A 27,439-nucleotide genomic window follows, 5' to 3' on the forward strand; every position below is an offset into this window, starting at 1 on the left:
TTTTCTTGAGGCATTAGGATGTTTTAGCTGGATGCTTTTTAGTTTTTAATAGATACCATATTTGTTTGTCTCTTGTTTTCTTAAAATTTCCCTAGAATTTTTGATTTTTTTATGGGAATACAATATCTGATCCATTGTTCTAAGATTCATACAGCATCCTGGCTCTACTTTTTTGCGTAGTTCTTTCTTAACTGTTTGTTGATAGATACTCACTAGAAATTTAAGGGTAAAAACATGTTGAAAGTCAGGGTGTTAACATGGTAATTAAAAATCTAATTTTGTGTTTGTGCATGTTGTTATTGTACACTTATGAAAAGCATTCTGCTTATTGTTTTGGATAGTGTCATTTCAGTCCTTGATCCTTGCATTGCTTCTTTGCAAAGCCAGTCAAGCAAAGGCATCTGTGTGTCCCAAAGTGGGATTATGACCTCATTTTGATATTTTTGCTTTCCCTGAACTCTGCTTTTCATGTTTGCCTCTGCCCTTTCTTCAGCACGGATTCGTTTTTCACCACTAATCTTTAGAAGTCCCTTCGGATTTGTATTGGTTTCTTCTGTTCCTTTTTTTTTTTCTCTTGGAGTAAGTGTGGTCTGTGAGCTTTAATTATAGTATATTTTAAGATTCTCTGGCACTGAATCTTAAGAGAGCCTTCCGCACACAGTTCAAGCAGAGGGTGACACAGGTGCAGCACAGGAAGCCCTAAATGAGGTAGCAGAAGAATTTTAAAATTAGAATAAATGCTACAAAACAATGCTACCAGGGCAAATGATTTCCTGCTGCCTTTTGTGGCAGTGCAGGATATGTGCTAGGCATGATGCAGAAGAATGTTTCTGTGGGTTTATGAGTACACTTTGGTATTAGTAGTAAATAGATTGTTACCCTGCAGAGTTGATGGAGAGCTGAAGAGGTGCTAAACTTGAAGGAGGAGCATTTAGGATGTGACACAAAACACCAAGCTGGGAGGGAAAGGAGGCAGAACTCATCCCAAACCTTGAGCACATCCTGGGCACTGGGGGTTTGCACATGTCCATTCCAGAGTAAAACACATTTGTGGATAGCTACGTGCCAAAAGACAAGTCTTAACATAGTTAGGAGACATCAAGATGTTCAAAGGAAATTACATTAAATATTATTCCTCAATGTTGCAGGAGTCACACATCATTTTTATCAATGACTGAGCGACAGATCTGTGTTTTACAGATGCACAAAAGGGTTCATTTTGATGTTAGCATTTTCCTGTTCCAGGGTCATCTCTAATCTTGTTGCCAGTGGCTTTTCTGTAAATAAATTCTGATTTCTCCCTCTGAAATAATTATATTTTGTCTTTTTTTTTTTTAATATGCATTTTTAAATGAACATTTTCATACCTGTAGCTGTACTGGAACACCTGTTCTCTAATTTCTTTCATATTTCTTCTTAATGCTTGGAACATGTTTACAACAACCTTTTCAATCAACTGCTATCCTCTTCATGTTCAAATATTTCATAAAAAATTATGCCTGCTCTAATTCTTTTTGGAAGGGTGTAATACTAAGGTTTTGTGGGGGTTTTTGAAAAATAGTTAAGCAATGTTTTATTCAGTCTTTGATTTTGTCATTGTTACTCTTGTCTTCTGCATGGATCTTTCTCCTTCTTCATCAGCTGTTCATCATGTGAAATCAACTTTGTGTACTTAATAGGAGCTGTGTCTGCACTTACTGGAGCATTTTGCAAAAAGTAAATTAGCAAATTATGTGTAAGGTCTGAGACAGAAAATTCCACAAGCCAATGCAGAATTTAAGGTGTGCTTTATTAGTTACATCTCTCTTTTTAAGTGTTTTCACTGCAATTAATTCAGCACTGCACTATCCTGCCTGTTATGGTCCAGTCTGTTTTACTGGCCTATCGTGAACAATTTTTGTGTGATAAGTACCATTTAGCACTGACTTTAAGACACTTATGAGATAATGCCATTTTAATTGAAAACATGTTTAATTCCAGTGGATGGGAACTGCTGTCGTGTTGTTGTGAAGGAATTACTGAGCTCTGAAGAGAGTGTTTGAGGCTGTGCTACCCTTCTCAGGAGAGAAAAGGATAAAGAGAATCATTCTTCAAGAAGGAAATGCAGTTTGGAAGATTCCAGGGGCACTGGGCCCTATTCTGCATAGGCTGTAGCAGGATAAAGTTTCATGAAGTAAGGTAAGGGTTACTTCAGAATATGTGATTTTTCCACATTCTCTAAGCCTTTGGGGTATTGTCAGATCCTATGTTTAAACAGTTCTGCCTGGAGAGGAGAAAAAAATCTTTGAAATTCCAAGATATTCTTGCAGTTGCTTGTCTTCAGCAGCAGTGCTTTTTCATTGAGTCATTGACTCAGTGCTCTGCATAATTCTGCAAGAGTTAAGGAAAACACCCTGGTAGGATGGAGTGCCATAAAGGTGAAGAAGAACCAGAGAAAAGGTAAATAGTTTTTTTTATTGTTTGTGACATCAAATAGCGATCATATGCATTTGCTATGGCTTCTGAAGGGAAGCCCTTTAGCCCAAGTTCTCTAGGCTGTATGCTCAGCTGCACTTCCACAAAATGATCCAAAACAAGAGCAGAACAAATGGGAAATATAGCTTCAGCTCGCAGTAAGGATGTGAGGATGCGTTTTCTTAGAGGGAACTTTACCTAACTCCGTTCCAGTGCTCAAATCTTCCCTGCCATGAGCACCTTATTCCCACAACCTTTCTTTTAAACACACTCCAGCGGTGTTTTCCTCATACAGTCTGTAGCAAGCAGTCACATGAGGCTTACTCATCCGATTGATCTCATTCCCACATCCTGCATAGAGCCTAAAATTTATACATGTAAATTGAGGACATTAGAAGGCATGAATGAAAGGAAGAGAAAATGGAACCTGTCTGAAAAAAACCCCATCATTGGATTTTTTCATCTTAAAAGCTCCAAGAGAGGCTTCAGAAGCAATGAGAGTGTTAAGTGGTGGTTTATTTTAGCTAGGTTAAAAAACCTGCCTGGCATTTCTGGCCAAGTTTGATCTTTTTCCTCCTCCTCCTCCTCTCAGTTAGCTGTGGACACTTTCATAGAGCACAGCCACTCTTTTTAAACTTATCTTCATGTAGGTGCAGAAATAAACACAATATATTTTTCTCTTATTCATTGTACACTAGCATGGCTATACAATTTTTCCTGGTAGCTTTTAAGGGCTACAATGTTCAGTGGGGTGGCAAAAGCAATTTCATTGAAGTCATCTAGAATTTCACCCGTAGAAAAAGAAACATTGGTTTGCATTCTTCTCCAGACTTTTTGATGATAATGGGCCTGGAACAAGGTCTCTGTGTTCTTGATTTTTTTTTCATTCTTTAGGAACAAGGAAAAGGGTGGGGGTTGCATAAGTCTTGCAACTGAATATTTTTCCTCTTGGATAATCCAGTTTCCAGTCCAATAATCTACTTTTGTGGAACAACAATGTAATAGAATAGCCTAAAATAGGAAAGGATTTCAGTTTTTAAAGTTAATTGCTGAAACAGTCGAAGTATAAGAAAATTCTGTGCATGCTGTATATATCTGACAACTGTTTAAAATTGTGTTCTCATCTGGATGCTCTTGAAAAAATAAAGTTTTTATGATAATCTTTGTTTGTGTTGCATCAGTCTTCAACAATCCTTACAAGTTTCCAGGTCTCATTTATTGTTTCCTCCTAGCATGTAAACCAATGAGAATGGATGTCTGCAACAGAAAAAGAAAAGAGAGGTCTGATTCATACAGACAACTCCTGTGGCTGAATTAAACTTTGAGGGTGAAACCCAACATGAAGTAAAATGAAAACATAGAGAAGAATTTAGTGAGTATAAAATCATAAGTAACATAGTGGCTGACATTACATAATATATATTCTGTCTTGTTTAAAAAAAAAAAATACGTCGAATACTTCAGATAATAGAATGCAAAAAATGTTTTGTATTTTGTCCTGGGTTAGAAACTGAGCATGATTTAATTTGAAAGACATGAGTTGAGTTCCTTCCTCATGCACCTCATTTGAAAGACATGAGTTGAGTTCCTTCCTTATGCACCTCAGTCTATACCCAAGTAAAATGTAACAGGGTTAAAACATAGTATTTAAAGATGACAGTGACTTCTTAGAAAAAAAAACCAAAAAACCAAGTGAAAGTAAATAGGATAAAACTTTTTTTTGCCATAGGCAGATCATGCCAGACTTGCCTGCTTTTGTTCTGTGATACAGTAACTGCTTTTCTAGATAAACAAACTCGTTACACTGAAGAAAAGGGGAATTTTTAAGGTGAGTGTCAGATGGGCAAAGAAATAGCCCAGAGGAAAAGGTGACAATATGTTACACTTAATGGCAGGGGAAAGTTGTTGAAGCTCTGTCTGATCGTTGATATTGAAACTCATATTGTTTAATTTTTTCATTAGTGATCCTGGCACAAAAACTGGAACTGGTTAATGAGCTCTTTTGCCATCCCAGAGTTGGGAAACGGTCCCTGTAGTGTGGTGTCATACCGAACTAATTGGATGAGCTTGAGGAGTAGAGAAATAAAATGGGATACAATATGAAGGACAAGGTCATGTGTTAGAGCCTAATGGGAAAGGCCCTCTGATAAAAGCTCAGAGCTTGTTGGATGGAAGATGAGAGATTTTAAAATAGTGGGTGTGCAAGCCAAAGACAGAGTGGCTGTGAGTCACTGATTTGATGTTACTGTGGAAAATGTGAATCCACTCACAAATAATTTCATTCCTGTACTTGTACAGATAAAATAGTACTAATGCCGTGTGTTGTACATGTGGTCAGTGAGACCTTAAAACAGAACAGATCTGGAAATCCACATGCAAAAAAATTGTACTTAGAGGAGCTGTAAAAATATTTTTTAAATCCCTACTAAATGAAAGGAGTAGAGAAGAGACTAAAAGGACTTGAATTTTTTAGTCTGGACAACTCAAACATAAAAGACCTTACAGTCTTTGAATATACCAGTTGAAGGAAATGTGACAGGAAAGGAAGCATGTATTAATTAAAAAAAAAAAAAAGTTGTAATAAGAAATTAAGATGGGTATGACCAAATTTAGATTGAAAATTAGAGGAAGTTTTTTAACTGTTGAGGTGTCTGAACATTGCTAAAAGAAAATATCTTGTTCAAGGAACACATTCTAGAATAGCGCTGTCTTTATTTCACAGAACTCTAGAGCTGCAGGTCTGCTTTACTGCTTCCTTCTCACTGATGCTTTCCATTTCCACATTTTTCTTCCTTTCTGCCTATTTTATAAGCACATCTGAATGAATGATAAAGTGGCATCACTAAATATAAGGAAACTTTTCATTTTGAGCTGTGTGTAGAATCGCTTCCTTTTCAGCAACAAGACATTAATGAAATTTGCATCACTGCAAAAGCTGGATAGGAAATAGACACTTCCATTTCAGTTCAGCTTGCTCTTTTCCTTCCTTTTTGCACAGCATGTTCTTGTTTTTACCTTTGCCAGCAAATAGTCAAAATGTTCTCATTAAGGACTTGAGGAATGACATAGTGCTGGAATTCACTGCCGGAATTAAGCCTTACTTGGCTTCTTGACGTACAGTAGGCCAGCCTAGGAAGAGCCTGTCATGCCTCAAATGTTTGTTTATAATGATTTGTAGTTATCTTGCATAGTCATCTTTCAGTAATCTGGAGGGTAATGACCACAGTAACTACTGTTTCAAGTTACTATTTGCCTAGATTAACTTGGCTCTGCAGAGAATCTTCTCAAAGGGAAAGGAAGTGGAATGATACACTCTGGGCTTCTGCATGGCTGCCAGCCTTCCCACTGTGGGGACTGGGTATGGTCAGCCTCCTGGCACCCAGGATCTCCTCAAGATTTGAAATTTTTTACTTATCTGTTTTGGAAGATGACTGTCCATATGTCCTTCAGAACCCTAGAGAAATCCAGTTCTAAGTTATACCTTCCATGCAAAGCAGCCTGAGGGCTTTCCTGTGCTAATGAGTACAGCCAGCTCTGAACTGGCAAAGTTCAAGCTGTTCTTTGTACAAACACCATTGAATATTTTAATCTCCATTTGCTTTTGAAAGAATAGTTGGCTCACAATACCAGAGCTTATTTTCACTCTTACAGTGATTTATAAATCCTCTGCCTCTTGCAAATGTTATTTAACTTTGTCTCACAGTGTCTTTGTGCCGTAGGGAAGTATTGCAAATTCTGGGCCAGGTATTTTGGATGAATAGTCTGTTCTCAGGAAATCCAATTTCCATCTGAAAACAAAAGGGTTGTGAATTCATCCTGAATTTAGTTTAAAGTTTTGTCCAAAAATAACAGTAAGAGAAGTTATTTGGACTTTTTAATAGCTAAAGTTACATCTTTATTTTAAAAACATCTAATACTGATTTGTTGATACTTTTATTAGTTAGAGCCTGCCCATTGTAGAATAAAATCCAGTATTTCAAGTAAAATGAAAGTAGAATGTTATTCTATTTGTAATGTTTCTTGCATTCATTTTACACCATAGCCAGGAATATTATGTATGTACTCATGTAAGGCTATTTTTTACTTTCTTAATTTTTACCATGAAATTAATTCTTCAACGTGAGGAAAAAAAAAAAAAAAGACAAACCAAACCAAAAACAAACACAAAACAAAACAAAACAAAAAAAACCCAAACTAACATAAAACAAAACAGAAAAAAAAAGTAAACAAAAAACCTATAGGATCATGACTCTTGCCAAAGGTGTAGCTGAGGTCAGGCTTTTGTGTTCCCTGCAGTGCCCATATGCTGTGTGAGAGGTTGAAGTTAGGCCTGACTCTCTCTGGTCCCAGCTTACATTTAAATGTCCCCATTTCCCTGTGGGAATTGACTTTGCTCTCTCTGCTCTCCTAATGGACATTTTGATGTAAATTAATGAACGTCGGTACTAACGGCACATGCTAGAATTGACATGGTACTCTAGTACATGGCTTTGGGCAGACAGAAAGTATTTCATAGGACTGACAAATCCCTCTTTCTCAGATCTTTAACAGTGCCCAGCAGATGATATTTATAGAAAGAAATGGGGTAAATATGGGGTGATCTTTGTTACGCGCTTCCTATGTTCCAGGTGCAGATCCCATAGTAGCTGTTATCCGTAATAGGCATAGTTACCACTGTGAAGTTGTTTATCCTATTTTGAAGTTATTAATAGTTTTTGACCCATAGAATCTTATAGCATAAGGTTCCACAACCAGGCATTTATTGAAAAAATATTTATTCAGTTAATTTTAAAGCTGGTTCCTTACCATTTTATTAAGAGTCAGTTTGTTCCTGTGTTATTGTTCCCTCATCATCTTTTCCATACCATTTGTGGAGACCTCTGTCATAACTTCCTTTATTTGTGTTGAGATAGTTTAATTACTGTGTCCTTGCAGTAAAGTTTTATTTGTCTTTTTGTCTTCTGAGTCTCCTCTATTGTACTCTTAAACCACGATAACTTTTTTTTTTTTTTTTTTTTTTTTTTGAGAGAGAGAAGGGTTAGAGCTCTGTAGTAGTTTTTCCTTGCTCTGAACACTTAGTCTGCAGGCTGCTTAAAACACTGCATTATTTCCTTTGAAAGGATTTCACCCTTTCAGTGGCTTCTTGATTTCCTTTTAGTAAGAGTAATTTATATGCAATTTTTTGTTTCTTAAACTGTATCAGTATTCTAACAGCATTTCATGACTTTTTTATAATCTATACTCTAACACCCAGTTACATAACAGCTCTGTGGAAAACACACTATTTATAAATCATTTAGATCACTTTTTATTTGGTTTTGAACAGTATGTAGCCTCTGGGAATAATGAAGGAGCCAGTGCTACGTGACTTGTCAGCCTTATAGAGATCTTCTGGTGTTTCTGTCTATTCTGCTTATAATTTATGGGCCTCACAATGCAAAATTCTAATCTAACATATATGGGGTTTATGCTCCACAGTCTTAATGTATTTCAGGGAGTCTATTTTATCCTCTTCGTTTAGCTGCTGCCCAGAATATTTTGTGCTGGTTAGCAAGATCATGTAAGAGCTGAGGTAGCGTGCAGATTATTCATATCTGGTCTGAAAATCATTTTAAAGAGATCTAATTAGATACAGGCTCATTTTCCCCTGCATTTCCATGCAGTTTCCCAGGGTATTTGTAAGGCATGATTGGGGTTGTTAGCACTTCACTATATGTAAAAGTGCAAAACAAACTACCTACATAGTTAGGCCCAGCTCTGTGATCCAAAACATCCATTCTGATGTTGAACACATAGTATAAATTCTGATTACAAATACATGTTTGAGGTGAAATAAATACCATGTAGGAGTTCTGTTTCCACAGAGGACAGTGCCAAAACCTTTGTTTGATTTCATTGGGAATAGAATTCTGTCTCCAGTGTGTTTTTCCTGCCTCTGATTGAGACAATGTGTATTAAATTAATTTAAACACGGGGATACTTTGAGACAATAGAATAATAATTTATTTCCACAATTGTCAGTTGTATGGATCATACAGGAGGGAAAGCAGCCAAGACATGCTGACATATTTCTGACTTCTAAGAAGGGAGCATGCTGTTAATTTTTTTTCTCCAGAGCAGACAGTACGGGCCATGAATCCTGATTTTTCATGTCAAAAAAGGTCAAAGGTTCATATGTTTTAAAAATCCCTTATAGTCATGGAGCTATTTAGAAGTGTACACCTCTTATTTATTTTTTACACACTGTGATCATAGGGTATGTTGTATAAACTGGGAAATAGCAAATCTATTTTCTCAATTCACACACATTTTTTTAGTGAAAACATTTAAATTAATTTTTGAGTTCCCTTTATACTGCTGCAATGGGTACCTTAATGTAAATAAAAAATGAGGCAAAAAAAGCCTTTGGGATCTAAGACTTTTAGGCGTTTTTATTGTACATTTATTCTCACCATACTTCTGATTTCTTACCATACCCTGCAATGCCTTTCTCTTTTTGAAGCAAATACAAGTGTCTTGTGATAAAATGTACATGATATTAAATGCACATTTCCTGAAATATTTATAAACTTGTGCTTGTTTCTATTTGTGTAAATCTGTTACTTCTGTGTTTTCCCATTCAATGTGTCCTTGCAGCTGTATTTGTTACAGCTAAAAGAAGCCTTTAGCAGCCCCCCTGCAGCTTTCCTTTAGTTATAGGATATGCTTCAAGTGCAATATAACAGTCTAAAAAAATAAATGCGGGTCCTAAAATCCAGTGAAGGTAACAGCGGACTTCTGAATTCCCAGTCTTACCAAGAGATGTTCCTTTGTGGCAAACGAGTTGGATTTTGGCAGAGGGATTTGTTTATTGCAGTGGGACTTGCACAATGAGGCTCCATCCAGGCTGATGCAGCCAGGGAACATTCCTGGACACTGGCACTGGCTCCTGCGTGCTGTTGAATGCTTAGCACATTGCACAGCCCTCCCTCTGCCAATTAACACTCTCCCAAACCCTTCCTAGGCACGGCTCAGGAGTTTAGCGTGGCCTCTTCCCAGCAGGTGGTTTGGCACAAGCCCCTCAGTATGGAAAGGCTGCACGGCGTGGCTGCACACTCTACCCAGCCAGCGGGGCTTTCACGGAGCGCTCCAGCCCCTGCGATGGGCTGGCGTGCTTGTTGTGGCTCTCTGGTGGCAGAGCTGGGAGACAGGAGGCACAGGGCTCCTATTCTGTCGCTCCTATTAGCTGAGAGGGGAATCAGAGTTTCCAGTATTGCATGGACACAGCTCCTTTGAGAAGTGTCAGACAGAACGTAAGGACTGTCGGTGGTTTCTGTTGTTCAGACCATCAGCTGAACGTGTCCATAGCAGGCTCAGCGTCTCTCGAACATCTGAAGCCTCCTGAGCCCATTCTGCTCCAGCGGATCCACGGATAAATAGGGAACTAAAGTTGCCATTATGTGTGCTGTGTAAGAAGCAAGGTGACAGGCTCTGCATGTATAGGTTGTTTTTACAGAGAATACAGTAAAAATGATGTATCCCCTCTTTGCAGTCCTCACTGTGTATGTGGTATGTACCCATTTGCTCGTATTTCTCTTCAGACAGCCTTATGAATGCTCATAAAATGCTAATTCCTCCAGAACTTCTTTGCATTACACCTCACCATAGTTTTTTTACTTAGTCTTGCATGTTTAGCTTTGAAGAATTCATATTTTTGCCATTGTCCATTTAATGGTTGTACAATGTTGTACAGTTAAGATCCCCAAACTAATCCCTTGCTAGGAAAGTGTTCTCAGTCAATGAGGTGGATTTTTTTTTAAATTTGTTTCTTTATTTCCTGAATTTGTTCAGCACCTGAGCATTTATTTGTGAAAATTGTGTGACAAAGTAAATGAAAGGAAATGGATCTCTCTCATGCTTTTAAGTCCCAGTATAGATGTAGAGAGAAAGGACTATGAAATTTCCTTCCACTAAGAAAAACATTTGTGGTAACAAAGCTTGGTGATACTACTTTTGTATGTTTGACACAACCAGTCATTGCCGGGCTTTTTAGTTGTGAATTATACAAACATTCTAGACATCCAGGAAATACCTCTGTACTTTTTCATCCCAGTACGTAATCCTTGTCATTGCCAAATTTACTGAGTTTTGTAAACAAATCCAGGTGACACATGCACTGATGTGCATCATAACAGCTGAGGAAGAGTCAGAAAGGAGGAAAATGGTCTGAACCTGCTGTCACTGAAGTAACAACACAATTCTTACCTTAGGCCAAAGGCAGGGTTTGGGAAGAAGGTTGATTTGTTAGAGCTTATCTTGAGCAGGCAGGACTTGGGGTGCATTGAGTGCAGAGTTTGCTTGCTTTTTTTCCCTAAATTATAGTACCTTTCAAGTCCCTTGAGAGTAGTGTGACTTTTTTTTTCTTGGTACAGCTCCTCTTAAATAGCATGCAAATGTTTCAGAAAGTAAAAGAAGAACATGTAAACACAAATAGAAAACATCACTGTCATATTTTCCAAGTTACTTTATTTAGCTCATGTTTACAGATGAAACTGGGTGCCAGAAAAGAGACACTGCATCCCACATTATTAATTATACTCCAGCTTCCGAGGAAAAATTTTGTCAGTAGCCTTTAGTAATATTTGGACCAAAAATACACGGATGTTCAGCTTTGAGGATTTTGTACCATGTAGAATGCAGCCTCTCTCACAGGTCCTCTGTTTCTGGAACGGTGTTGGATTCTGCGGGTTGAATGAACACTACAGGGATATTCTCAGATGTCCATCCTTTGGGAGTCCTGTTGAAGGATCTTCTGGCAGCAAGAGGGTTTGCAAGGATCATGAATCTGGGATCGTTTAGCATTAGCGTATTATAATCTGGTACCTTGAATTTAACCAGCTTTGATGCTCTCTCAAAACCACCAAAGGGAGTGGCAACTCTGTAGATATCAGAAAAATAAAAAGTAAATGTGATTTTAAAATACTTGTTTTCTTTCCCTCCCAGAAGCTGAAAAGAACAGATTTTTGTTCCAGTTTCCTGCTTACGTTTTCAAGCTTCAGAAAAAAACATTCTGTTTGTTTTCCTGGGAAATTCTCTTTAAGATCTGATTAATTTTCCCTTAGATAAAACTTGCAGCATTTTCAAAAATTGAAATGTATGGAAAAGCCAAGAGAAAAAGACATTACAAGAAAACCATGTAATTGGTGAGTCACAGTTACTAAACTTATTTTGTTAGTGATAAGTTGATAAGTCTGAAACTGTAGCTCAACACATTCTCTCTGGCAAGTAATTAGTTCAGAAACTTCTCACCCCATTTTCTCCTCTCCTCAGCTGCTTGTTCCTCCCACTACACTGTGTTTCAGCACCATATTGTTGTACCAGTTAGAATGTATGTGGGTTGTGCTGTAAACTTGGGTCACTTCTGTGATCTGGGTTAAACAAAGACCCTTCAAAACAGAGGAGCACTTCAAAATCCAAGTTATTTCAGCAATCTAGTTTATATCAGTATGCTCAAACAATTGTAGCAATACAAGTGAAGAGGAGTGGAGCTTAACGAGTGAAGCAGAAAAGAACAGCCAAAGACAACAGGCTCTGAAAAGGAGGGGATGGGTGAGGACTTGATACACCAGCTTTGTTTCTGAAGAAAATGTTTATGTAGCTAAACCTTGAACCACTGTTCAGCCAGTATTTTTCATGTTATTTAAATGTAGATTTTCCCTCAGGCATTAAGCCCGAGAAACTGGAAGATGAGGAATACTAAGCTGGAGTTGACTGTTACATGCATTTGCAAATCCTTTAAAACAACAGTATTTCCAAATACCTCCCCTGATCTTCTGTATATACAGGTTTCAGACTGAAAAAAAACCCTTGAGTTTTCCTGTCGCTTCTTCCAGCCTCCTTTGGACAAACAGACAGACTATGGTATGTGCTCTGCATTTTGATCAGTTGCATAACTTGGCTGGGGTATATTCTAGCCAGTGATGAGTGTCAGATTTTTAAACTGAACAAGAGCACCTGGTTTCTGCAAAAACCAGACATGTTATAGCATGGGAAAATGAATTTTTGTTGAAATGGAATCTCACCAGCCTTGGTATATTTGGTGTGTGGTACAGAACAACAGATCTGATGGAATACATTTCCAGTGGTTCCAGGTATTATAGCAGAAGCCCAGAGAAACTAATACCAACAGAAACTAAAAGAGATCATTAGGAGATCTGTCCAGGATTTTCAGCAGGATAAAACCCCTAAGTTTTGTACTAAGAATGAAGTACACATACACAAAAAGAAGAGATTAGTTCAGAAAAATGAATCTGCGACATGCAAGAAATGGTGCTGCTCCCTCATTACATGGATGATTCATTGCATTTTAGTACGAGCAGCATTTGTTGAAGGGGATGGTGTTAACTCCAAAGCATCAATCTTGGGAGATATAAAAAATCATGCAAGCTCTGGGCATGTACCCTCACTGAGAGAAGAACACTGCTTTAGATTAAGCTCTAAATATGTGTCTCAAGTGATGATAAGACAAGATGTTGCAGCAGCAGCAGCCAGTCCAGGCATTAAACTCTTTTGAGGTCAAAGGAAATTGTTTATCCAAAGTTGGTATCGAGCCTGTGCTAGCAAGCTTTTCTTGTGGAGCTGTCTTCTAGGTCACAATGTCAACGTGGATACCGTATGATACCAATTAAAAATAATTGCTTGGTAATTGGCACAGAGTGAATGTAGTGATCTACATCTCACCGGATAATAAATATTGTTTTAATTGCTGCCCTAATTACGATACACATTCTCACATTGTTGTGATATTTAATTATCATTGATGTGTATATTAAGGGGATAATCTAAATAAACAGAATTGTAATAGTTGTATAATTTGCAAAACAATTTTGTTGTTTAAAACATCCTCTTTTTAGTATTTGTGGGTTTTACATAGAGCATATTCCTGTATGTAACAGAAACAGGAGGGCTCTCTTTGGAAATTAAAGTATCTTTTGTGGCAAAATACCCCTCTGTAGTTGCTATACAAAGTCTGGTGTCAGAGAACTCTGCATTCCTGCCTTATAGGCAGGGGCCCATGACCATTGACAGAAAGGAGAGTACAGTAATCGGCTAAGAGATGTTGATTTTCCTTTACAGCAGCAGTAAATATGTTCTTGTGAGCAACAACTTGTCTGACAACATGGTGTTGTAATGACCTCTGTTGTGTGCACATCAGCTGTGCTACTTGAGCTCTGATTCATTGTATAGAAGCCTAAATCTCATGCCTAAAAAATTCCAGTAGTCATTGCTCATAAGGGTGGAAATGCTGGTTCAGGGACATAGGAAATAGTGCCAGGAAGTGTAACAGATTGTTTAATATTCACTTTGCATATTCCTAAAAAGTAGGTGCTTGGTTTAACAATAGCAGGCACAATCATGTTTATTTTTACCTGCCATTTTAACAGGATTTCTTTTTAATTTTTTACCCTTAGCCTTTCGTATTGAATATTATATTGTCTCAACATAGGAGACTGCTTGTAGCTAATGATTTGGGAAAGTCTAAAGAAACGTTTTAACTGCATTAGATTAGAACCTTTGGTTACATAATCACAACAAATATGAGTTTCACATTTTAAAATGGGATCATCATTCGTAGAACATTTTGTTTATTGTTAATTCTGTGAAAAAATGAGATGTAGGAGCAAAGAATTTGACCCAGCAAAAAGCTCAGAGCTTCACGGGAGCTTAGTGCAAGAGCTAATGCTAATTTCACAGAGGTATTTGGGTGCTAAGGAACTGGCTAAGCACCCAGCCTCCACTTATCTCACATCACTTGAAGTTAGCACCCAAAATTCCTATGAGACTCTGGATCTCAGTATTTTATAATAGACTTCAGGATTCATGAATCAATGAAAACAGAGCCCAGTGCAGATGGACTGAATTCCTGTAGTGCTTTTGAAAGAGTAGTCTTTGGGAATTGAGAAAGCTGAGTAGAATTTGTCTGGTGGGAGAGGCAGAACTAGTCTGACTTGCTTGTCATATGTGAGTAAGATGTGGTGCTTTGTATGCTACTCATAATCCTACCTTTGACATTTTATCTAGCTCCAAGAAAGCAGATGGAATAAAGATACTAATTTAAGTAATATTATAAAGTCCTTAGCAAATGCAGATTCATGCTGCATTCCCACAGATTCATTACTCGGTGCTTCCACACTGGTAAAAGAGACAAGGAATTTTTTCACTAGCAAATGCTTCTTCAACCTAATAGGAATGAATCTCCAAGAGAAGCCAGATGGCATGGTCTGTTCTGCTGCTTTTCTTTGCTAGCACAGATTGGTCTTATCTCTGAGGGGGAGAAAGAATAGCCTGGTGTGCACAGTGTGTTCAGAGCCCCTCTGAGCCCCAATCCCCTCTGTCCAGTGCTGTGCTGTCAGAGCACCGCTGTCTGTCTCACAGACAGCCCTGCCTCGAAGTACAAACCCTCCTGACATTTGCTTCCACAGCTGTTCCTCCAATGATCTGCCAGCACTGCAAGGTCCCTGCAGCTTAAAATGAAAACTAGACTCCAAAAAATACCTCTATGAATTCCTTATTTGTTTAAAAAAATTCCTTAGTGTTATAAAATTTGGGCTGATTCAGGGTCCACAGTCACCTCTTCACTGCTGGACAGTGGGGAAAAAATCTGGATGCTCTTTAGTGCTGAAGTTCTTTTATCTGTGAATGCGTGCCTCAGTTCCAACATATCAGACCTCCCTACCTGCTCAGGCTGTGCTGCTTTTCCAGTTTGTTGTGTAAGAAGGAAGGCTGAAAGGAGCCTGAAATGATTTGTAAAGTCTGAGTGCCACTTCAACAGACACCAGTGAATGAACCGGGAGGGATCCCAGGCCTATTTCCCTAGGGAATCCTGTGGCTCACGCTTGTTGTTAACCACACCCCTCCTGACTAATGGTGACTGTAGCAGTGCTTTGCAGGAGAACGAATACAATGGCACTTTACTGGTTGATGAAGCAGGATGGAAAGCCTAGATAGATACCCTCACTGATAACAAAATGATGCCATTATATCACACTTTAATTGTTTAATACAGTATAATTTGCTTTCTCTCCAAGACTGCAATTAAGCAAGCCAAGGATGCTGTGACCTAGATGCACAGAATGACTTAATAGGATCTAGGCACAGAAGTCCAGTTAGTCTTCTTCTGCTGGATAGCTTGGCATGGCAGTGTGCTGTTTAAATCCCATCATCAAACACTCTGCTGTGCATTTTTAGGAGTGTAGACATCTAAGTCGTGGCTGTGAAATCCTCTCCAAGAGATGAGTATCTTGAATTTAAATTTTTCAAATTCTCAATTTTTTTTTTTGAATCTGCTAGAAAACAAGTCTGACTGTAGTATGTAACCGCTTTTCTAGGACTACCATGCATCCTTTCCATGAAAAGAATAGTTGTGGTGGATATGTTTATATATTTTTTGGTTTGAATTTTACCAGTTTCACAGTCTGGATCTGGATTTATGTGCCAAATTTTAGGGGTTTGTGGCAGTTACAAGGGAGAGTATTGGCTTTTCCCTTATAAGAATGCACATATGTTCAAGAAATTCAGACTCTGGAGAGCCACAGTTCTGCCGTGTCATACACAGAGAAACTCCGCATAGAAAGAAATCCAAATAGATAGTGTTGTGAAGAGGGCAGCTAACAGAACACAGGGCCACAGAGACAGCCTTAAAATCCACAAAGAAGCTGTCAGACACTGTCTCAAGACACATATCCCTGTTAATGGAGTCCCTGTGCCCTGTCTGATGCTGTCCTTCACAATAGTGAGAGGGAGAACTGATTCTGTCTCCATGCATTTATATCTTTAGCATTTTTTCTTGGGCTCTTTTTATTTAATTTTTTTTAGTTTACAATAAGCACAGTACATAAACTGTGCTGTTACTGTTCTGATGTTGGCAGCTGTGGCACTTCTCTGACTTGAATTTGCTATTTTGTCTGCTGAGAAGAGTGCCACACAGAGTCAGTTATTAACATGGCAATGTATATTGCTGCTAGGAAATCAGAACTAATGCAGTGTCGGCAGTGCCAATTTTGACGTTGAATTGTGCAATGTTTTAGTCCTTGCACTCATAGTTGAGGCCCACATCAACATCAGGAACACAAGTGATGTTTGTGGTATATTTCTCTAAGTTTGTATTGCCATGAACAATTCTGTTTTTCAGTAGATTGCTGTCTGGCCTTTTGAGGAGGGGTTTTGGTTTGGCTCAGCTGTCTGGAACTCAGCAGCGTTGTCCATTACTTCAGTAAATAAAAGTAGTGTAAATGGAATGAAAGAAAGCAAAAGACATGAGTAAGAATTTGCTTTAAAGCTTTAAAAATCCAGTGTTGTCCATATAGCTAGAAGTTCTACTGAAAGCCACGATACGGTAGTTACTATGTAAGTGAAGCAATGTTTAATTTGTTAATTTGTTGCTGATGGTTGTCAAATATATAAAAAAATGTTACACTGTAATAAAAGAGAAATCTTCTAGCTATTTAATGTGAGGGATTGCTTGTGGGATAAAGTTCATTGCACCATCATTGCATAAAACAAAGCCATGTGAGTTGCATTAAAAGACAACACAGAAGAAGAGTACTTTGCATTTTACAACTTAAGAGTTCTGGCTGGGAGATCTGACAATACCCTAGCTACTGAAGTCAACAACAGGCATCCTGAAAGGAATTTGAAGCTCATATTTCCCATTTATTGGTTACACTGAATCACAGAATCACGGAATCATAGAGTGGTTTGGGTTGGAAGGGCCCTTAAAGATGATTTAGTTCCAACCCGCCTGTCACGGGCAAGGACGCCTTTCACTAGACCGGGTTGCTCAGAGCTCCATGCAGCCTGGCCTTGAACACCTCCAGCAATGAGCATCCACAGCTTTGCTGGGCACTGGATTCTGATTCTTTCTTTCTTTCAGCATTTTTAGCATTTATCTTCTGTTCCTAGTTCTACAGTTTGAATTTGGGCCCATACTTTGGAGATAGACTAATTTGCTCCTTAATGCTCTTATTTACCACTTGTAATCTGTGTGTGTGTTTATGTTTATGCATGCACTTGCAAACACAGGTGGTAGGGTTTTTAAAGCTGGTGGAAACATTTTATTTCATAGTAATTTTCCTCTGGTCAGTAAAATTGAGTGTTCATTCAGGGTTACCTGTTAAAGCTCCTGTAGTCAGGCAGTTCCGGCTTTGCTTCAGGTGTAAAAAGTTTAGGATATAAAGCTTCCAGTAGTTCTGGATCATCCCTAATGGCTTCTATCCAGGGAGACTGGTAATACTTTGGCACAGCAGTAGTGTTGAACTTTTCAGGAGGAATTTCTTTCAGTGGTCCAGAATATCCTGCAATGTGATCAAGGTAAAATGATTATGATTCTTTGTGTTTTCTGCTTCCTTGCCACCATCCTGTGCAAGCAGGAGCTAACACAGCAGAACTTCTCGGTGAGTTAAAATGAACAGTTGGGCCGAGTCACCAGGCTACAGCTACGCAGAAACAGAGACCTGGCAGGGCAAATTTGTAGCTTTTTAGACGGATAACTCCTCCAAAGCATTCCAACTTCTTTTGAGGCTGAGTTTATTTTGGTCTTTTTTATAAATTTGTTTCTATTGTGAGCATTTGTTTGAAACCAGAAAGTCCTTAGGCAAAATTAACAAAAAGATTTTTGAAACAGTCTGCTGATTAAAAGTAAGATAATTATATCTCTTTGAGTGAAATTTTCTACAAGTATGTCTACATCTAGGTCTCTAAATGAATGCTATTTCATTCTATAAGCTTAAACTTCCCCGTGGCTTAATATCTACTCTGAACAGACCTTTTTTTGCCTAAAGAAAGGCCTGAAGATTTCTATCATGTCTTAGCAATGGAAATTACCTCTGTTTGCATTGTGTTTGGCCAAAGGATGCACAGAGCCTCAGCAGACACCAGCAGAGCAGGACTGACCTAGTTTACATGGACTGGAAAAGGTCTGCACAAAACATGCATTGAGTAATTCTCAACAAAGAATGAATTTGTAAAAACCACGGTCTGCTCATGGATAATTCATAAACAGGAAGAAGGGTTATATCACTGAATAAATTAATTAAAACAAATTAGCCTTCTCTAGTCTTTAAAGAATACAAAATAAGGCCTTCTTGTAACTCACTCCTTTAAATAAAGCCAACAGTACCCTCACAGTTAAGGATTTAAAAAAGAACAGTTTATGCAGCCAGAGGCAAATTCCTTTCAAAGTTACTCCTCTCTAAAGGGTTCCAGCAAAATTTAGTGGCTTCAGATTTACATTTAGAGATAATTAAACTACAATGGATAGCTTGCTGACTGTTAAGCAGAGTGTTGCTTGTTGGAAACAGGGTTCAACAAAGAAAAATCAATATATTAACGGGGTTATAAATCAGAGGATCTCTTTCTCAGTGTTTTTAAGACTTGTATATATAGGAGCAGCCTCTCTTGATAATGTGTTTTCAGTTTAGAGAGAAGTAGTACAAAAGGTGTATCAGATCTTTTAAAAATGAACACAAGCAACTAAGAGCATCACTTCATGATTCTGGGAGAAGTTCTGGTTAGTTACCTGACTCGAATGTGTCTATTTCTAATATTAGTCCATTATCTTCTTACTGAAGATACTGCCTTAAAAATGGTCATTTCTTTGCTGTGCAATGAGGCTGAATGTATTCAGTGTCTGCAGACTCTCATGTTACCTGGGGCGATGTTGTCAGGGTGTGGAGGGCTTCGGGGGTCAGGTGTGTTGGGAGGTGTCATTGGGGCATGCTGGGGGATTCCTTCCACACTCAGGCCGTCCATTCTGACACTCTGGATGGGCTCTCCACGCTGCATTCAGACAGAAGAAGATAGCACTTCAGGCATGACATTCTCTGGGGAGGCTGCACCAGTGCTCTGATTTACAGGCCAGATCTGATTTCCAGTGTGCACAATACTAAAGCACACTGTGCCGCTGTTTGGTAGAGTATTCCCTTCACACTTACATTGTCTAAGTAACCAAAAATGAGCATTTTTTCGGTCACTAGACACTAGAAGCTCTTCTGTGCCAGACAAAGCACCCATGCTACTCAAAGGGTCGAGAAATTTGGCAAGTTTGATCCCTTTGAGTTTCAAAGCATTGATTCTTCAAAGCATCTCTTCCCATATCAGTTGAAAATTTGCTGCATTTGTTGAACCAATTTTGTTTGGGATTGTCTTTTCCTTTATTTGTAGTAGAAATAACAACTTCAGTGCCGGTCACTTTCTGGAGATTCATGATATGCTGTTATTTTCCACCCTCCTATTGGGATATCGGTTCTAAGGAAACATCTGAAGGCTTAATCATTGTTGCATAAATATAGAATTAGAGTCTCATAAGAAGTCAGCATCTTATTTTAGCCATGACACATAGGCTAAAAGCAATTTAAATATAGACTGGTTTAGAGTAAGGGTTTCTTGAATAGGAAAGCAAACAAATAATACTTGTTTAAACTTGAAGCAACAACAAAAAAAGATCAAGGCAGAATGTTTTCTAGTCATCTTGAAGTATGTTAGAAAGATTAACTTTGGCAGGCGGAGCCCTAAAGATGATGCAGACACCACCAGTGGTGCTAAATAGACACTTAGGGGAGGGAACAGGAGCCAGAGGCATTGTTTTTTCATGCGTTGGAATGTCATACTGACTGTAAACCAAGTGTACTCTGTGGTTTTCGGGGAATAAAGTGGACTAGAGGGAAATGGATCTGTCACACTGTAGCAAAATCATGTAATTGCATACAGAATTCTGACAAGATTGATGGTGTGCTCAGAATTTATCTATGTAGCTTCCAATACTCAATAGAGTGAGAAATGGGGGGACAGTATTTGTAGACGGGCTTTTAAATAATATTGTTTAATAACAGGTGAGCCTTGGGTGCTCAGTGGAGTTATTCAGATTTTTTTTATATATGTGATTTTTTTGCAGATTTGTTTTAAAAAGGCAGATTTATCACAGCTCAAACTTGGTCTCATTTTATCCCAGTGTAATTTAACTTTTGTTGAGCAAGTGATCAAAGACATTGGAAATATCTATACCATATAAAAATAAATGTAAATTTATTTTCTTGTCTATAGCATCTCATTTAATAAAATACAATTGGCTCACTTCTTCTTAGCCTCAGTCTAGGATTTTGCTTTTATTTTTCCTGAAACTACAAGTAAATCATACACAATGTGTATCATGAGCACCAAAGGAACCCAATGTAGAATCGCTAGGAAGTCATTACAAAATACTCACATTTCTTGGCTTGTTTGCCACATAATGATAATTTTCATATGTGTATTTGTCAGATCTCCGCTGGCGTCGCTTGAAGAGCCTGGCCCCTCTGTTGCTGAGTGTCGACAGTTCCTCCACCATGATATCTCTGGGTGTGCTGACCTTTTTTCCAAGGTTCAGGGTGGGTGAGACTGCAATGCAGTGGGTAAGTACAAACCTCTGTTTGTCTTAAATGTCTGATGTTCCATGCTCTGCACCTGAAATCTAACAACTTGTTCATGCATATTTAGCTAACACATAGCACAGTGTTACATAGTGTTAGTGAAATTAAGCCTTCTTCCCGAATTTTGGAGGAGATTATTGAACACCACAAACTTATATTCTCAAAGATGATAAGCACCTCAGTCTCCATATTAGCTGTTCAGGATCAGGTCTATAGTGTCCTACACACTATATTTATAACAGGCTAGTAAAAACTGGCTTCTGCTGAAACTGGGAACAAAATTCCTTCTGATCCTAGGTTCCCACATCAAACCTTCAGTTAACTTTCTGTGTCCTGCATTGGATAGAGAAGAGATAACCTCTTTTAAACACACCTATCAGTTTCTATTAAATACTATTTTTAGACTGACTTTCAAAATAAAGCTCAAGGTGTGGAAAATGAGAGTTCTAACAAAGAATTACAACATGCTTCTAGGAATTGATTCATTTAGGACCTTTTGGGTTTTACTGTCTCTAATAGGAAACTGAAGTACTGGATGCATATTTCTTTATTCACTACTTGGGGAAAATTTCTTCTATGTCTTTATTCACAGCCTATGGAATTTGAAAAGGAGAATGCATAAGCAAGGGAAGGGGAGATCAATCAGGATTGTAAACAGAGAATTCTGAATGTCAGAATTCCTATGGTCATCTTCATGATGGTGTTCTGGAAGCTGAGATGTTGGTGGCACCGAGCAACCTATTGCTTAGTGACTGAACTCTCCCTGAATGTCCTCAACCTGGAGATAAAACTTAAACCTTAGAACACAGAAACCTAAACACTGAAGAAACTATTTTCTATTTATTCATTTTTGCTTGGAACACTGCAGAATTTAAAAAATATAACAATAATAAGACATTCTATGTTTTACATATTCTTATGGTCTCCAGGATTTAAAATTCTGAACTTTGACATGTATTCTAATACATTAAAATGAAATGAGGGCAAATTACACATAATGTGTATCCTGCTAGCAGAGTAAGCAGATGGGAGGGCCAGTTTAAAATTAACATTACAACATTACAAATTAATTAGCTGCAGAAGGTACCTAATGCCAAAGTCAATATTGCATATGAAGGGTTTTGTTTTTAGTAAATGGCATGTTCAGCTTGGCGTGTGTCTCCTAGTAACTTTATGTTGGAAAAACAATGTGATGTGCTGACATTTAGGAAAACTTAATGGAGACAGATATATTAAATATTTAGCTGAAGCTGGATGGACAAGAGTTTTCCACGTAGTAAATCAAACAAGTAGATGGGCCCTGGAGTGCACCCCTGTTGATCCATTTCTGTCCATACCAATTTCAACTGAACACTTGCAGTGGATTTCAGTGGAACAAGAGCAAGTTAACTGGATCATGAGCTGGATTCTGCTTTAAAAATTGTGTGTGCAAAGAATCCTAACGACCTCCTGGTATTTAAGAGCTAGTTACAAAACAGAGCGTTCTTAACATGGGAGAAAATGACTCAGCTTGCCCAATGTATTCCTATCAGTGGCTGATAGTGGTGGGATTTTGGTTCTGACATGGAGATAACTGTATTGGTTATTGGCCTGTGGCCTGAAATTTAGACCTGAAGCCATATTTTGATTTTATCATTTCTCAAAATGACTGCAGAGGTAGAGACTGCTGGATGGTTTCATATTAGTAAGAAGTAAGAAATTGACACCGCAATTCAGCAACATTTTCATATAGAAAAGCTTTTGTTGTTTGTACAGAGAATGGGGAGCGTGCACATCCTCAGAGACTGCAGAGCCAAGGCAATTGCACAGCTCTGTCCAAAGCACTTGGGATTCTTCTGGGACACTCTGGGTGTTATCTATTTTGGGCCTTGCTGTTCCCTTACATACGCCCTGTTCTTGTTAATGTTAACCGAAGGCTCCAAGCTACTTTGTAACCCACAGTTGTGTACTCTTGTGTATCCAGGCAGCATCCCAAAATCAAAAGTGTAAAGTTCATTTGAATTCCTTGCCAACTAAAATCTAATCATCTGTCTAGCTTTATGATGTGTCTAGGGATAGTTTCAGTGTCAGTGCAGATAAGGTGATGGAGAATGAGAGAAGGAGGACATTTAGGGGATGATAGAAGGAGAACATTAATGTCATAGATAGACATTGAAAAATAATATTGAAAGTTTAATTCATAGTTTAATCCTAATCTTAACCTTTTAGCTTCATTTCTTTAATTTGCTTCTGGCAAGTCCTTCTTGTCCCGGGCTTAAAATCCCAGCAGATTGTATTTAAATATGATTTATATAGTCCCTCCTGCATTCACTACCTAATAGTCCTTTAATCCTTCAGTTTACAATCTTCTAAATACCTTAATCTGGACCATAAACTTTAATGATAAATAATAGAAAGTGTGTTTGTGGTAGTATCAGAAATAAGATCTTTTAACTCTGTCAGGAAAGACAGTTAATCACGTAGATACTGAAGAAAGCATTGAAGAAGTAGTATAGAACTGGATGTGGGATTTAAGTGGTGAACTCCAGGGGCTTCCTTAAACATACATATTTATATACATCCAAGTTTACCAACTAGTCTTAGAAATGTTCTGATTGGTCCAAGTCTGCCAGTGACAAACCAAGGGCTTGAGGAGTATGCACCCACTGATTTACTCATGCAGTTTCTCTTGGAGACTGTAAGAATGTTTTCAGTTGGTGTCTATTCCTACAGCATTTTGTGATGTGTCCACTTGCTCTAAAAACTGGGACAAAGTCATGTCCCACAAGCCAAGCAGAGCTGGACTTTCAGTCTTCACCAGTCTTGCTCAGAGATTGGTGATCTCGTACACTGGCAAAAAACTTGGCTGGTTTTGGAGTCTATCAACAACTGTTTCTGCTATGAATGACTTTTAAAAAGGAAGTGGAGATTCACTGTTTACCTGAAAGCATTATAATAAAAAGGGTCTGAAATAAAAATGGAGTAGGAATGCTTTCACCATTCCAAGGTGCTAGGGTTTATGTTACAGAGCCTTCTGTTATTGTGTACCTGTGTTAGCAGTGGAGAGTTTCACAGGGCTGTGAGACTGGCTGGAACTGTACATTTAGTTTTCATGTAATTACCAACTGCAGGACTGTCATTAGGAATAGTAATTCCAAGCCCAGAAAGACAGCAGTCCACCTTCTAGATCTCAAATTTAGCTAATTGAATTAACAATTCAGGGCAAAACAAAATGTCAAAAATTAGTTAAGCAGAATCTAGTCAATTAAATGTGGTATTTCTCCTTGGTTTTTCCAAGGCTTGTTCAGATTTGGTCCCAAAGAACTGGCTTATACTTTGTGTCACCACAGCTTTGGTTATCCTTCTCTTTTCTGTCTGGCTTCACTGAGCTTGTACAGTTATAAATTTCAGTCTCTTATTACACCCATTTCATGGACTTTCATTTTTTGTTAACATATAAATATCTCAAGCACCCGAAGAAGAGGTAAAAATAGAATTTTACTGAGAGTTAGAATTGCCTTCAGTGGCCACATATCACAGCATATCTTGCAGGATAAGCTGCCATAACTATGAGTATGAATCTTGACAGCAAATCTGATAATACGTAAATAATAAAAGGGAAGATTATGTGAGGCAAATGTTAAGCATCAGCACAGATTATCCAAATACGCCAATGATTTCAAGGGCTGTATGCTACATTTATTAGTATTGCTATGAATAGTAGCAACATTTACCATATGAAATGCCTGGTTCCAAACAAACATATGAAAGACTTTTTTTTCCTTTTGCCCTGAAGAGCTTACAGGCTATTTCAGGCACATGTAGGCTTGGGTTTACAATACCAAAAAAAAAAAAAAAAAAGGGTTGTAATGAAATCTGGCAGGAGAGACTGGCTTTCAGATTTGAGTGCATATTCAGTGTAGAATTGAAACAGGAAAGAGGTATTTGTTTAGGAATAGAAACTTCAGGAAAAAACCTCTGGAACTATCAGACGGAGTAGGACCAGGCAAACTTGTGTCTTGTTCTAAAAATTTTTAAGTCTCTCACCCTTCTCTTCATGCAATCAAAATGGTCATCAAGTGAATGGAGAAGTCATCCACAAGTTCTTTGAAACAAAAGCCCACTGGAAAGATTTTCAAAACTGGAATTCCATGTTCAATATTTCATCCCATGAAAGTGGTATAACTTTCATAAATTCTAAATATTAATGCAGCTCCCTGTGGTTGCAGTGAGGTTTGAGGGGTGCTTATCACTTTTAGAAAATTGATCTTTTGTGTAGATGGTAAAAAAGGCTTCATGGGCAGGATTGGAAGGCTCTCCAAAAGCATCCAGCACATGCCTAATGAAAGCCAAGCAGATTTGTATTCCCACTGGAGTTAATTGCTTCTTAAGGTGTCATGCTAGAAGCATAACTTCAAGAACCTGTTTTAGAAAATCAAACAACCTTCCAAAAAGTGCCTGCATTTTCATCAGTGCAACTACAGAGAAGTAAAATTTCTGCCAAATAAGATTAATTGGTGGTTATGCATTAGAGAGAATACCAAATGCTAGTAAAATGTGTTAGTTACAAAGACAAGATTTGAGAGGAATGGAGATGTGTTTTTTTTATCATTTATATAAAAAGCAGAGTGAAACAGAGCAAAAAAATTCAACAAACCAAGAGGGTACAGATCATTATGTTTCTTAGATGATAGCCTTTTAATGTGGAATGAAGTCATGTTATTAACCCCAAATAATGTTCTGAAAGGCTATCCTAGCAGAATGTACATCAGCTGTTAGATTACTTCATTCCTCCACAGCAGTTGTTCATCTGAAAATAGCTTTCAAATGAAAAGAGGCAACTACAAAAGGATTAGTTACCATAGGCAGCATGATACTCCCACAAGATTATTTATGGCAAAACACCCAGAGACAAAGCTGTAAGAGAGTTAAACTCTATGATTAAAAAAAATGTATTAGGGAGGGCTAGAGGACATTGCATATGCAGTAAGCTGGGTTCATTGCTATACCATTTCTGTGTATTTCATCCATAATGGCTGATGCTTGCTCTTTCCTCTCTTTGGCCAGGGCAGAATCTGATAACATTGTGATTTTCTGATACGACTTTTCCTTGCTGCAAAAAAACAACACATTTTTATATTGTTGAGCCAGCATGCACAGTTTGGCCAGCTTTCATTTCCAGCAGCCTGTTTAGAGTGGCTGAACAGTGAAGTCAGGGGTTTCTGACTGAGAAGTACTGCACTGCAAAACGCACTGGCAGTTCTTGCTTGCAGACAGATGTTAGGACATGTTTTGATGGATAGAAGATTCAAAGGAATGGACTTTGAGTTGGTTACATAAATTCTTCAGCAAAAATCAGTGTCAGTGGTATAGGCCTTCTCACATCTACTCGCTATACTGCAAGATGTAAATTCCTAACTAATTTTAATTTACATCTTGGTTTATGCTTTCAGAAATGTTACATTTTGAAATTTCTTAATCAAATAATCTGAGGAGTGAAACTAGTTCCTCTGGCATCTTTAAAGAAGGTGCATTTCTGACTAAGTAAAAATATAAACATCTGTTAAGTTGCAGAATCAAGAGGTTACATAAATGTCTTGTATATGACAGTTTGTAGGACAGACAATGTCAAAACATTTCAGGAAACAATACACTTACCCTACTGTTTTGTGGTGCAGATAAAAAGCGATGTCAACCCTTTAGCTGAGGCTTCAGAAGTTAGTTATGCATGGGGATGACCTGCCTGGTCCTGGATGGATTGTACCCTTGTGCTGGGATCTGCATGGTACCTAGTACTGAGACAAACTGGGGGGCTGATCCTCTCCAAAGGGGTTGGCATCCAGCTGACATCAACCAGTTATATATAGAACCAAACACTCCAGCCACTCATATCTTCCTGGCAAAAGAAGAGAACAGAAAAGATTTAACTGCACCCACAACAAAGAGAGGTTATGTCCCTTTCAGAGCTTATTGAAAATTTGATGGAATGCCCCCCCCCACCAATGTACAGATCATCTCTTTATCTTCTCGTCACCCCTGAGAATTATAATCTGTGCGTTATAATCAGGAAGGAGACATTTAAAAATAAGGCGTTAAGTGTATAGATAGGCAAGACTATAGTGGATGAGAATGGCATGGGCTAATCCTTCAGTGAAAGATGAAACCCTGCTTCTGTAGGGGCTGATGGCTAAAGTCAGTGGCAGATGGCTGATATACAGAGGCTGCTCTGCAAAAGAAATGAGATTTTCTTCAGCATTATACGTGCTAGGGAGTAATTGCTCAACAAGCACACGCCTCGCAAATGTTACTCAAAATCCCTTCACTTTCTTTGAGCACTGGGGACAAAAAACCTTCAGCAATCTGAAGCTCACTAATATCCAGCATTACAGCATAGTGTTGTGTCAGTTTATCAAAGAAATGCGTGATTTGTAGTGCACAGATATTTCAAGACAGTGACCAACTTTGGACAGAATAAAACAGTGGCAGAAAGGAACATTCCCCCCTTGCCCTCCTGTCCGAATGCAGATAGATGAATTTTGGGGCAGTAAAAGCAAGGTGAAGTT

General features: G+C 38.2%; 1 protein-coding gene across 1 annotated transcript; it reads right to left on the reverse strand.

Moving 5' to 3' along the window:
• Positions 1-10,939: 10,939 nt before the first annotated feature.
• Positions 10,940-26,692, reverse strand: MYOZ2 (myozenin 2). Its single transcript, XM_038136408.1, has 6 exons — positions 26,535-26,692; positions 25,886-25,989; positions 20,696-20,865; positions 19,140-19,269; positions 17,603-17,786; positions 10,940-11,371 (listed from the first exon to the last, which is right to left on the reverse strand). Exons 2-6 carry the CDS (start codon positions 25,959-25,961, stop codon positions 11,140-11,142), a joined length of 792 nt encoding a protein of 263 aa, XP_037992336.1. The 5' UTR covers positions 25,962-25,989; positions 26,535-26,692; the 3' UTR covers positions 10,940-11,139.
• Positions 26,693-27,439: the final 747 nt, after the last annotated feature.

This window comes from Motacilla alba, chromosome 4 (assembly GCF_015832195.1).
Source record: "Motacilla alba alba isolate MOTALB_02 chromosome 4, Motacilla_alba_V1.0_pri, whole genome shotgun sequence".
NCBI lineage: Eukaryota > Metazoa > Chordata > Aves > Passeriformes > Motacillidae > Motacilla > Motacilla alba.

Bases quoted from the DNA above. Each gene is read 5' to 3' on its own strand.
- MYOZ2 (XM_038136408.1), bottom strand. From the start codon at position 25,961: ATGTTATCAGATTCTGCCCTGGCCAAAGAGAGGAAAGAGCAAGCATCA. The intron at 20,866-25,885 runs GTATAGCAATGA...ACTGCATTGCAG, and splicing joins GGATGAAATACACAGAAATG to TCTCACCCACCCTGAACCTT. The intron at 19,270-20,695 runs GTGAGTATTTTG...GTCTGAATGCAG, and splicing joins TGGCAAACAAGCCAAGAAAT to CGTGGAGAGCCCATCCAGAG.